This window comes from Vanessa atalanta, chromosome 15 (genome assembly GCF_905147765.1).
Source record: "Vanessa atalanta chromosome 15, ilVanAtal1.2, whole genome shotgun sequence".
Lineage (NCBI taxonomy): Eukaryota > Metazoa > Arthropoda > Insecta > Lepidoptera > Nymphalidae > Vanessa > Vanessa atalanta.
The window spans coordinates 6,271,937-6,285,983 of record NC_061885.1 but is presented as its reverse complement, the minus strand read 5'-3'; the positions used below and the strand labels follow the sequence as shown (position 1 = coordinate 6,285,983).

Below are 14,047 nucleotides of genomic sequence, written 5' to 3'. Positions count from 1 at the left end.
CTTTGTTCCTTATTTAGTTTAAGTAATTATTATACATTTAATGTAATAAGGATATCCTTGATTAATACAAAGCGAGGAATTTTTTACAAAGATTCCTTTATTAAAAAAATCCTCGCTGTGTACAAATAATAGAATTATAAATTTATAATTAAATTTTATATTTATACAAACAAATATTTTTATAAAAATTATTTTTAAGTAATATCTGCTGAGCTAGTTGCTTTACATTTAGGCGTTAAGATCTGGGTTGAAATTTGGGCTTTATTTGTCCTTATACCGTACATATATAAACTAATGATATGTGCTTATTATTACGAGTGTAACCTTATTTTGCCCAAATATATTACGTGCAATTTTTTTGCTTAAAACGTTTCTATATAAGATAAAATTTAAAAGTATAAAACATATATAAAAAAATCGTGTATAGTCTTCTTATACCATAAACTGCCATAATATGAAATTCTTATAACGATTGGATAATAGCTTTTATTCGGTATAAACAAATGAAACTTACCTCTTTGTGATAATTTGTTAAAGAGTCAGGTTATTTTTAGCATGTAGCCGCGCTTATTATATAAAACCAGTACAAAAATTAAGAACCAGAAGCTTTTATAAACACATTATTCTGTAAAGACAAACTGACACCGCAGATCACTATCTTGAAATGTCAGTAAATGATGTGCGACACAGACTTTAATAACTATAATATTGAAAGGATACATGCATTAAACTCTAATTCATTTATTAAATGTGAAGCATTACATTTAATTATTGATGGTAATTGTAAAAACTGTAACCAAATGTCAGCACTATCTCAATTACCATCAAAATAGCGTCGATTCGTAAGTTGAATTTTCGAGTTCGACATTTCTCACGCGAGCGTAATACGAAGTGAGTTCCAGAGTAGCAATGCAAAACATAGCTTATTATTCAGCTCAATATAAAAACTACCTTTAAAGAAATAATATCACGAAAATAATTTTATTTTTTCTTTAATTTCATTCGATTAAATCAGATGAAGGAAGTAGGCTGGTCATTGGTTGAACGAAGTTTTTTACAATGTGTTTATACTTGTACATAGAGCATAGCCTTGAATTGTACGCCGTCCGGTCTCGCTTGATAGCGGAAATTGTTACATATTAAATTGCGTATAGCGAACAATTTGTTTTTCTTTTGTGAATTCTATTCCTGTATTTAATATTTTTAATCTAATTTAATTTATTTTATACAATTATTATGCATAATTTGTTTAATTTCTTATTAATTACGTTAGATACATAAAAATACACTTATGTACATAATAATTACACAAAGGATGCAATTAAAAATATATATATATTTGTTATGAAAACATGATATTTCTATTTAGAACTCAAGGAACCCCTTGATTTTTACTTTGCTTGACCCTGATGAAATAGCTCAACAAAATTTAAATCATTGATAGTTTCATTGTTTTCATATAGTACTTAGACCTATAATTTTCTATAATTTTTGTTAAGTAAATATTGTATGTTACACATGCTAAATAAGACTGTAAGTGTAGTATACAATGTAAGACATTTTTAGTAAATTTTATCTACTTACTACTAAAAATTTAATTGTTATTGGCGATTTTCTTTTTTTTTCTTTGTCATAATCTATTTAACTTATTAATATTTTAGATTACAAAGAATAAAAAAGAAACTACTATCGACATTTAAACGTAATTTAAATTTTAACAATGGAGCTGCCATTGAACATAAATCAAAATGTCTTTATAATAAGATGAATCTGAAACGGAAATACATACGTAATTATTATATTACTTATAGGTCACTTTGTTTATGTTTCCATAGTAAGCAAAGTATCAAAATTAAGGCAGATTATTAATAGATTATTCACATAAACATGTACAAGTGATGAATGTGTATTTTATGTAATGTTACAGCTAGAATATATAATCAGGTATTTCGTAAAGTGTCCACATTATTGAAACTTCGAATTTAAGCGAGTAAGGCTGTAATCAGTTGCTTTAATCGTAGTGGAGGTGGTTTAGCGTGGTAAATATAATTGAGCTGTATTCTATTAAGTGGAGTTTACCTTGAAGTTTTGTAATACAAAGAAAACGTATACGACTAATTCCTATTTTTAAACTATTTTATTTAATATTTTTAGGTAGCGAAAATAAAACATAATTTGTGTTGATTACAATTTAAATTCTTACGGATTTGTACTTTTAGGTATAAATAATCCCGTTGATGTATATCTGAGTATTATGGTTGGTTTTCTCAGTAACTTCATGACCGATTTATTTTTTTATAAAAGTTCGCAACTGTAAAACTAAAAAAAGATTTGGAACATAGCGATAAAATCTACTACGATACATAGCTAGCGTTCTATTTCTACTAGCAAGCTTTAGGTATAGTGTCTCGATTTGTACACTGATAGAAATGTTATCAAAATATCTCATCATATGTTTATGTTAAATGATCTTTAGCTTTTATAGTTTTATATCCGTCGTTTTTGTTTCGAGGAAACATATAATACGTGAAGGTTGTGATAGAAAAGGAATAAATCATTTTACCAAGTAGCCATTTTCTTTAACTAAGTAATATTTTTGGGGGTGTTGTTAATTATTTTAGAATTACTTTATATTTGGGTCTGATAAAAACGGAGTGAGCTTAAGCAGCATTTGACCAATTTTACTATGTTTTTCATTTGTTAGCTATATTGATAACATTCATAAAAATAAGTTATATTTTATAACAATATTTATATTGTAGTGTAACTGATGAACTGATTACAGAAGCATGCAATTTTGCTGGAGTGAATACTTAATATCTGTCTGTCAAAATAAAATAAAAAGATGATTTAAATAATGATGATGAACTTTGCGACCGGAATCACGGCAAAATGTTAGTAATGGTCGTTTCATAAAAGTGCATATTTTAAGATTTGCAGCAACATCACATTCTCATACGTACGTAACATATACACATGTATCGTATATCTATTTGTAGACCGGAACCGTTATACAAGTTCAAGTAGTATGTGTTTTGGTTTCGAGTTTCCTGACGTCACGTAGTACGTAAGGTATACAAACATTTATGATTCTTATCAAAGCCTTATTAAATGTTTGTTTACATCAAGACAAATTTTACAGGATAATTATTTCGTTGGTAGCATATTATTTTATATAAAATATGTAGTTGGCCGTTCTAACGGGCCACCTGATAATTTGTGGTCATCACTGCGCTTTAAGAAATTTATACCAATCTTTACGTTCCAATGCGCCACCAATTTTGGGAACTAAGATGTTTTAGAGGTCCATTGACCTCTGGTACCACTGATTCAATCACTCTTCAATCCTAAATACTGCAATGCAAGTGTGTGGTATTTACTCATACGGGCTTGCACAGACTCTTGCCAGGTAGTAAAATTGTCTCTATACCTATCGATGCCAAATAAATTTACTATTACTATTACCACAGTAGTTGTTTATACTTCGTGTATATGAATTATAATATACACGATATTAATTATATAACTTAAACTTCGTCTAACCACTATAACAAATAAGCAAAAAAAAATTTATAATTGTAAATCATTGACGAAAAACATTTTATTGTTTTAAATAATAAGTTGAAGAAAACAAAGAATAGGTGATACAGACAACGAGGTTTAAGTTTTCAGTATATTATTTACTTTAATTTTTCATCATTTATGTAAACATTGTCTCTTAAGAGGAAAATGTCGTTGATTCCATAATATATAACAATATAATAAGTTATTTTTTTATCTGTATTACAGTTACCATGGCAGTCCAAAGCTCTGACCTCTTTATTAATAAATAAGGAGATGTTTTGTTTGTAATATCTAACTTTAACTTAGTTTAATGTATATTATTTATGTCGCTGTAGTAATAGGCGAGGGATTCGGTGTTTATGGTTGTGTTGATGAATTAAAAACATTTATCAAAGCCTTTTAAAAGTTTCTCAACCAAAAAGTTGAAAACTAGCACGAAAGATTTATGAAATTTTGTTATTTGGAAATCGTAATTAGGAAATAATTTTTGAAAGTTAACAAATCGAAATTAGTCGAGTAAATTCTACTCCTAATTGTTGCATCGATTTGAAACCTTGTCATAGATACGTATTTTATATGAGAATATTTTTTATATCTTTAATAAAGAGTGTTCAATAAAACTTTCTATACAAGGTATTCTACATTAAAATTTTGCAGATATTTTTAACTATTCCAAAAATGTTGCCTAAATAAAGTAAAACTGAATAAAATATTATGTAGACACTAAAAAAGCGTGGTATTAGTATTTGTTGATTTTTATACAGGATATATTAAAATAAAGTTTATTTTATATTCAATTAATTATATTTAATTAACATACCCATTTAAATTAATTAGTAGAACGGCGTAACTAATAAGAACTTTGTTTGTTGCCGGTTAGTTTCGTTAAGTATATATATTTCGAATTGGTGGGTGTTATATCTTATATATAAAAATGTATTTATGAAATTTCGTATATAAAATATGTACATATATACATATATCACGTAGTTGCAACTCGCCTCTAGATGCCGATAATGTACATAGCCTTCTATACTGTTATCATTTGAACATATAGAATATTTAAGCGCAAGTCGTACCTCATAATACTATTTGCACCCAAATTTGTAAAGGCGTTGCTAGCGGAAATTTTAATATGACTTTGAGATATGACAATTCAAATTTGCTTATAAAAGCTTACTTTAATAAAGTACACTTTCATGATTAATAAATTAAAAATTGTTTATAAATTAATTATAAGACATAATTAATAGATCAGTATCTAAACATTGTAGAAATATATAAAAAATACTGTATTCGGAATTATTAAAATTTGAGTTGATTGATTTAATCTTTAAATTTTAAATATTTAGATTTATGTTTTAAAAAGGTTTATAGTTTCACTTCATGAATTTTTCTTTATTATTATTCAATGTCTACATCAATGTAAGCCCTTAAATTATAATGTTACACTTACGATATGTTAGTTTTAAATTTAAACCGGATTGATTCTATAAAATAAAGTCAATGATAAGGAAATTTTGTTTTATATAAAAGAAGCGCTTGTCGGACAGCTGTTGCTATTGATAGATAATATAAATAGAATCTTAAAATAAATTCAAATTTTATACGCAATTTTTTTCATTATTTTGTCGATTTTTTTTTAAATTTTTTATTAGATTTTATTTTGTCCGTTTTAATTCAGGTGCACGGAATAGGTGGAGCCGAGATGGCCCAGTGGTTAGAACACGTGCATCTTAACCGATGATTTCGGGTTCAATCCCAGGCAGGCACCACTAAATTTTCATGTGCTTAATTTGTGTTTATAATTCATCTCGTGCTCGGCGTTGAAGGAAAACATCGTGAGGAAACCTGCATGTGTCTAATTTCAAAATTTCGAAATTGTGCCACATGTGTATTCCGCCAACCCGCATTGGAGCAGCGTGGTGGAATATGCTCCAAACCTTCTCCTCAAAGGTAGAGAAGGCCTTAGCCCAGCAGTGGCTGTACATGTATGTATGCATGTATGGCACTCCAGGGAAAGTCACGAAGCAGCATTATAATGAATGATTAAACAAAACTTATTAATATTAGAATTTTCTTATTTCTCGTAATATTATACAGACCGAAATACAAATGGAGTCTGCGGTTACCGAGTTCATCGGCCGACCTAATTGCTGGAATAGCTTTTTATATTTTTAGAATTACGCGTTAAAGTAAAAATATTAAGGAAAATTTATTAATTATATAAGAATATTTATATATACCAGGACAAAACATATTTTATTTAATCAATTCGTTATTTTATCTTTTTTTACGAGTAATAAAAATATGGTAAAAATTATTGAACAATTTGAAAGTGTATTATTATAAAGTTATTGGAAGATACATTTACAACGTAACTTTAATTAATTAATTAGAACATCTTTAGACATTACTGCTCCGCCCCCGTAGGTCTTAAAGTTATGTTTCATATTATACGGTCCTGAGATTAACGCGATTAACCAAATGCTTATTTATTTTTATAACAGATTTATCTCGTATGTTTGTGGCTTCGTTTGTTTTAGGGTTTGGTCGTGAGGTGCTAGGACTAAAATAGCCTATGTGCTTTGAGGTTCTAGCTTGCTTCATAACATATTTGAATCAGGCCATGAAATAGCAGCAGACAGATAGACAGAGTTACATTCGCATTTATAATACTGATTGTTGAAAATAGGTGATAATTTTCACAACAACAATTAACAATTAACTTTAACAATTAACCTAAGCCTAAAAACCAACTTTCATATTTCTAATATTAAAAATGTCGAATTCCGACGATTCATACGATAATTAACCCCCTTAGGAATGTATTTTGAAAAAACTTTCTCAGTACCTACTAACTTACGTTATATAAAGAATACCTCTTAAAAATTTCAACCATTTAGAAATACTGTGGTTGATGACATTCAATCATTTTAAATTTTTATTAAGTAGATTAACCTATTAAACCCAATAATGGTTACTACTTAAAAAAAAATTGTGGTATGTATCCTTAAAATAAATTTCATGTATACTCGTCATATAATACAATAAAATTGTAATACATAACGTTAATTACTGAAATAAATTACACAGTTGGTGATTGAAGCGAACTTATTTTGAAGTACAACGTTTTACGCCTATAGAAATTATTTAATAAATCTATACATATCTATATACCAATATATATCCCTAACATGACACATGTAAGAGTTGTAGAGTTGTAGTTAATTTAACAAGAACATAATGAGTAAGTAGGAGGAAAGTTAATAACTAGGGATGTTTTGAATGCTAGTTATACCGAGTAACTGATACCGACTCTTCATTACAAGTTATTCGATAGAGCTTTTTGTAAAAACAATTACAACGTATCTTGTTTCAGATGTCATATTCCGCACTGATTCTGTTACAAAATATTATTCAAAATGACAAATAAATACCATAATCCTAAAGATTTTATGGACCAGTAAGGTGAAAACCAATGTTCACTTTCTAAGCCATACTCTCGAATCACTTCGAGTGGTTTTTCTAATATTTTTATACTTAAAATGGCTTGTAGTAAGGTTGAAATTAATATATTTTTAATTCATTTCAGTACCTTTATTAAAATTTTGCTTTTTTCCTGTAATTATAATTTTAATTAAATTATTTTTATTGAACAACAGACTGGTCATGTCATGAAAAAAAATAGACAGAGTAGATGTTAGATACATATTTTATGAGTTATTTTTATTGTGTTTTAATGTAAAATATAACAATAAAAATATTTAAAAGAATCAGGTATGCTTGTATATAATACCTTTTTTTTTCATTATATTTATCCGCTGTGTGCGGAGCTATTTTGGACCAAAAACCTTCACAGGCATACTCAGAACAATTCACCAAAGTTTCATCTCAATCAAATAAATTACTTTAACTACAACTTACTACAACCATACATACGTTTCTGTTTATTATTAAAAATTAACAAATAATAAATGTAATATTTTTTCTATAAATGGCCGATTTATGTTTCAGTAACTGAATACACATAAATAATAAACTCCTTGTATTAAATTCATATATAAAATCGTACCACGAATTTGTGTATGATTACGATTATACATGATACAATTATTTCAAAAACCAAAGTTTTTGAAATAATTGTATTTAATTTCATCATAACTTACATTATGTTTTGATGAAATTAAAATACGTTGCCAAAAATAATACGACTAAATAAAATCTAAAATTGTATGTATATTCAATGTAAATAAAATGCAAACGTATTCGTAAGTTTAACTTGTACATAAAATACGTGGTCACATAAAATTCTATAGAAATTATTGTATTTACACGGAGGTTTGAAGAATTTGAAGCTTTACGTGTATGTTGGTAAAGTGAATGGATCTTTATGATGCGGAAAAATAATATCGTTTGTTGACGTTCTAATGACTAATTTCAAACGCTGTAAGGTTTCTTATTATCTTTTTGATTGATTGTAAATAGTGGCGCCTGCGCTACCCTTGGAACGATTATCTTTCCGAGTATGATGAATAAGTAATGCACTATTGCATAATATCTAACGTCACAAAGGTATCTGGAGTAAGTCCTACAAGTTCAACTAGTATAAAAGCTTAACTTACTGAGGAATATGTCACAGTTAGCTTCTGAACTGATAGCAACACAGATCAAAATGTTCAAACTGGTGGTGTTGTCTGTTGTACTGGCTTTGGCCGTAGCTGAGCCCAGCGCCATCGCTTCTTTATGGGGAGGACACTTAGCTGCTCCTTGGGGCGCTGCACTTGCCGCTCCTTGGGGTGCTGCAGTCGCCGCTCCTGTTGCTTTGGGCGCTCCTATCGGTGCGTACAACTACAGAGGCCCACTGTCACTCGCCCCTGGACAGCCTGCTAATATCTTGGCTGCCGACGGCAGGCCACTTGATACCCTGAGTGTTAACGTAGACCGTGCCGCTCATTTGACCGCGAAAGCTCTTGACCATGTCGGTGCTCATCTATTGAAGAAGAGATCAATCGTCGGCGCTCCTTTGGTAGCAGCTCCTTTGGGCTGGCATGGTGTCGCTGCTGCTCGCGTTATTGCACCCGTTGCCGCTGCACCTATTGCCGCTTTGGGATGGGGACACGGTGTACCCTTGGGACACGCTTGGTGAAAATTTAATTACGCTTGAATCTTCTGAAAAATGACCTATTAAAGAGAGTTACTATTATAACTTGTTTCTATTCCTGACCTTATAAACCTTACTAAATTTTGTTGTTATTTATTTATGTGTGGAGTATTTCAAAAATAATAATAATGTATTACTATTAAATTATTTATTGAGACACATAAATGATACATAATAGAATATTAAAATATACAAGTCTTTCTTTAAATTATGATAACTTTTATGGGAACATTGTAATAACGTTAAAAATATACGAAATAGTATAATATATGAAGTATTGACATGTGCTAGTATATGTTCTTGTAATCAGGCTATATTAATAAATTGATTATCTCTCACAGAATTTTAAGAGGTATGATTTATATACAAAATTGCCTTTCAAACTTTACGATTTGAAGAGTTATTTTTCGGTAATTTAACAATTATTTTTGCATTATATAGCTGTTTTGTTGATAGTAACATAGAGTTTAATAATTCCTAAATAATTGACATTTTTTTAAGTATAAATCAATATTAATTAAAAAGTATAATGTTGACTAACTAAAAATTAAACTAAATTTGAGTACATAGTTATTATTATCATCTTTGTGATATTTAGGAAGTTATTATGGTTTTTTTTTCTGCGTGGAAACCTTAGATAGATTATATAATACATATACATATATTAAAAAAACAAAAGGTAGGCGGTAAATTTTTATGAAATATTATCACAAATTGGAATATAGCTTCTGAGAAGAGGAATTCCGAGAAAAAAAATGTGTCGCTAAATGTAAAACGGTGTGGAAATTCTATTATACAGTGGATTACACTAATCAGGAAGAATTTCCTTTGTGAATTCGAAAACTTAGTGTTAAAAAAAAGTAAACTTGTAACTTTATTCTCAATGTTTGTCAATTAATCTGTTGAACACTGCTTTGAAGTAAAAATATATATTTAAGATAAGTATTTCTATATTTTTTATAATAATCATAATAGTATCTGTAGCAATACTGTTTTTTATATAGTTAATTTATTGTAATCTTGTAAAAATACAAATTTATATATTTTATTTATGAGCTAGTAAGCATTTAAAAATAGTATCAAATATTTTTATATATAACTGGTGACTCGTGTATAAAATTCATATAGCCAAGTTACAAAAATGGATAATTTTATGTTTGAATAAGTTGTACTATCAGATATTTACCTTCTATTACATATGTTTTTTTATGATATAGGTTGGTGGACGAATGGGCCACCTGATGGTAAATGGTCACTACCCATAGAAAATAACGCTGTAAGAAATATTTACCATTCCTGACATCACCAATGCGCAACAAACCTTGGCAACTATGATGTTATGTCCCTTGTGTCTGCAGTTACACTGGCTCACTCTCCCTTCAAATCGGAACACATCAATACTGAGTACTGCCGTTTGGTGGTAGAATATCTGATGAGTTAATAGATGGTATCTAACCTAACCAGACGGGCTTGCACAAAGCCCTACCATCAAGTGTAAAAAAATTATCTTATGAAATATCTAAAATCGTAAAATGGAGAGTAACTCTGGTATATGTTGAAGACAGCACCCCTAGGCCTGTGCTATTAATTATTAACCTACACAAAATTATCCATGTATCTTGTCTACAGGAATCTTTTACCCCGAGCCATTACAATATTATATAAGTTTCAGTATGATAAATAAATATATTCGTATATATAAGTAAACTGTTCTTACAATTAGGCTTACCTTTTGTTGAATATATTTTGTGCTATGAAATAAAGTATATATGTATATATAATAAACACGTTAATAATAACTTACGTAATTTATTATAATCTACTAAACCTTTCAAATGTTCGTATAGCACTCCAGAGACCAAGATAAAATATAATATTGGCGAATAGAGTTATGGTTTTAAAGATAAGCTGTCTCCCCGTAAACATACCGAACATAACCTTTATCATTTGTAAGTAACAACATCAAATACTAACATTAAATGTTGATATTAAATTTATAAACAGATAAAAGGTAGAAAGCTACTTTAATCCCGAGTGCTACAGTCGCACCTGTACCGTATAAATTGCATCGGTGAGAATCGAAGATAATAAAAGAAGATAATATATGTTTATTAAGGACTGGCAAGCCCTTTGCCAGTCATTAATAAACATATTCTATCGGTTATTACAATACAGTATTCCTTTGCAAAGGTTTTGGATGTTGTGTCGATTATTTCCTGACAAAAATCATACCTTAAGAGATATTATTGAATAGATTTTTTTTTTAAACGATGACTTGTTGTCGCTTTGTTTTCTGCCCGAATAATTTTCAAGGAATTGCATTTAACTGTAAAAATGTAATTATAAAATAAAAATAACCGATTTCGTATTAATAATAGTTAAAGCATTGTTTTTTACGTATTAATATTATCTTTATCTATCTTTTATTACTTTTGTTATACTTATTTAATTTATATATACAAAAAACAAAAGAACAATTTCATGATGACGATCATAGGATTTGCTTTAATAATGTGATGTAAAAATCTTGGATATGTCCACCTTTGTACATTTTTTTTTAGTTTATTTTACTCCTTGTATAAAATTTGAGTGCGAAATACATAGCAGAAATTATAATCCAGTATTTTTTTACTGACTCGACCCTGGATCTGAACTCTAGACATTGGTAACCTAACCTAGCCATTAGACCATACAGACAGCTGAGAAACTAACGAGGAGTAAACTAACTTTATAACATTATATATATTCCGTAATAATAATTATTAGTTCTTTTTTTCATAATGTAAGGTCCACATAACGCAGACTTGGCACAGATTTCTATTGAATTTTGTCAGTGCAACTTAGCAGCGCAGACAAAAGTCGGTGTATTGGAAAAGTCTGAGCTTTGCATGAAAAAGTCGGAGCTATTCATGAAAGTTAAAAATCTGTATGTATGTCTGTATATTACTGAGAGCAAAATAATTAAATAAAATAATTAATTAATTCAGGTTTCGAAGGATACTATTTAGAAAATTGTTTGAAAAACTCTCCATCACAACTTAAAGTAGGAGGTAATAAAAGTCCGCACAGATATTTTGTCGATAGACATTTTTACTCAGACTTGTAAGTTTGTACAAATGTATGTGGCAAGTCTGTGTCGTGTGGATCTACCATAAATATGACAGAAATGGTTTAAAAGGTGCACACGAACCATATCACACTTTATAAATGAAATAAATAATTAATGCATAACATAGGCATTTATCTTTATTTTGAATATATTGTAATTGTTGGAACAGTCATTATAACTACAACCTACATAATAATATCGGGCTAACTTAAATTGAATATCAGTTTTATCTATAAACATATAATAAAATTGGAGTGTCTGTTTGTAATATTAAAACAACCGCTTTTTACTAAATGCATATGTATGTACATACGGTACATATACCAAAATAACATTTTTTGCAATTTTTCTCTGTCTGTCTGTCTGTTTGTTGTCTGTGTGTCTCTGGGACTTAATAAGGAGTAACCTAAGCTATATCAAAAACTTTTTTGTTAAATTCATCCAGCAAACGAAGTCGCGGGCACAGCTAGTACAAAATAAAAAGTGCGCACAAAAATGTATACATCTCTCATTTCATGTGTAAAGGCCAGGCTTTATTTAGGTATGATCTATGGGCGAGGGCATTATACTGTTCTTCGGACACAGGGCATAGCAGAGATCTATGCGAGGTTTATTTATCAGTAGCGCACAATCGAGCAAGGTTGAAAGCGTATCCAACTCTTAAGCGATGATCTCGGCTTCAGTCCCGGACAAGCACCACTGAATTTTCATGCAATCTTTCTTATAATTTAATACAGTACGATGTTTAAGAATCCTGTATATCTAAGATTAAATACCAAATGGTTAAAAAAATACCTAAGACAGTTACAAATTAAAAATGATGTAAATTAAGTTTGACTTTCGTTTTTATATTTTCTTTATCATAGATTCATTCTCATCAAAAATTATATATTCAGTTTAACCTTACTTAACGAATCAAATTTATTATTTTAATAAATTTATATCAATTTTAATTTGAAATCCTTGTTAATATAACAAGATGATTATTTGTATTGTATTCACTTTGAATATATTTGTTTTAAAGCTGTTGATATAAATCTAGTCAAGAATTTTTTAACAAATTTAGGATAAACAAGATATTTGATAATATTATCAGTAAAGTGAATGGACCTTTATGCAGTCCAAGGTAAACTCGGAAGTGTTATTATATTGTTAGAACAGCTCTGACACTAATTTATTACGCTATAAGGTTTATTATATGGAATTCAATTACTAAAATGCGCCTGCGCTACCCTTGCAATGATTTTCTTTCCGAGTATGATCACCGGCCAACGCCCTGTTGCATATTATGTGACGTCACAAAGGTATTTGGACTAACGCCTCCAAGTTCAACTAGTATAAAAGCTAAACCTATAAGGGAATAATCATCAGTTAGTTTTTGAACTCATAACAACACAGACCACAATGTTGAAGCTGGTGGTGTTGTCTATTGTCCTCGCCTCCGTGGCCGCTAGTGGTATTGCACCTTTATGGGGTGGGCACTTAGCTGCACCATGGGGCGGTCATTTAGCTGCTCCCTGGGGTGCGGCCATTGCTGCTCCTATCGCTGCTCCAATTGCTGCAGCTCCACTTGCTCCAGTCGGCGCGTACAACTACAGGGGCCCACTTTCTCTTGCTCCTGGACAACCCGCTAATATCTTGGCTCACGATGGCAGACCACTGGATACTCTTAGTGTTAACGTTGACCGTGCTATTCATTACACTGCTAAGGCACTCGACCATGGCGGAGCTCATCTGCTGAAAAAGAGATCAGTCGTCGCTCCTTGGGCTGCTGCTCCATGGGCAGTTGCCGCTCCAGCTGCTGCATGGTCACACTCAGCCCGCATCGATGTTCCTGCTGCTCGCGTAATCGGACCTGCTCCCGTTGCCTTGGCTGCCGCTGCACATGTTGCTCCTTGGGGCTTAGGACACGGCGCTCGTTTGGGACACCTTTGGTGAAAAGTACAAAGAAAATAGGCTTATAATCTTTAAAGACATGATAATAAAAGAGAGTTATTCACATTTTTGTGTTTTTGTTCTCACTTTCTGAGAAAGGTCATAAAAATAACTATTTTTTTTATGATCGTTGATATATATATATATATATACACATTTTGCTGGCTTTCGGAAAGCACCTAAAGCAGTTGGTTACATCTGATTTTCAAATGTGCCATCCAATGGGATTGTTTATTGTTTATTGTGTATTATTTGTATATTTTGTTTATTATATA

At 30.2% G+C, this 14,047-nt stretch overlaps 2 protein-coding genes across 2 annotated transcripts; both read left to right on the top strand.

Moving 5' to 3' along the window:
* Positions 1-8,190: 8,190 nt before the first annotated feature.
* On the top strand, positions 8,191-8,770 carry LOC125069292. The gene has a single exon (XM_047678730.1). The coding sequence runs from the start codon at positions 8,198-8,200 to the stop codon at positions 8,711-8,713; it is 516 nt and encodes a 171-aa protein (XP_047534686.1). The 5' UTR covers positions 8,191-8,197; the 3' UTR covers positions 8,714-8,770.
* Positions 8,771-13,208: 4,438 nt separating this feature from the next.
* Positions 13,209-13,838, top strand: LOC125069336. The gene has a single exon (XM_047678797.1). It carries the CDS (start codon positions 13,242-13,244, stop codon positions 13,773-13,775), a length of 534 nt encoding a protein of 177 aa, XP_047534753.1. The 5' UTR covers positions 13,209-13,241; the 3' UTR covers positions 13,776-13,838.
* The last annotated feature ends 209 nt before the right edge of the window (positions 13,839-14,047 follow it).

Coding starts and splice junctions, on each gene's coding strand:
- LOC125069292 (XM_047678730.1), top strand. CDS start 8,198: ATGTCACAGTTAGCTTCTGAACTGATAGCAACACAGATCAAAATGTTC.
- LOC125069336 (XM_047678797.1), top strand. CDS start 13,242: ATGTTGAAGCTGGTGGTGTTGTCTATTGTCCTCGCCTCCGTGGCCGCT.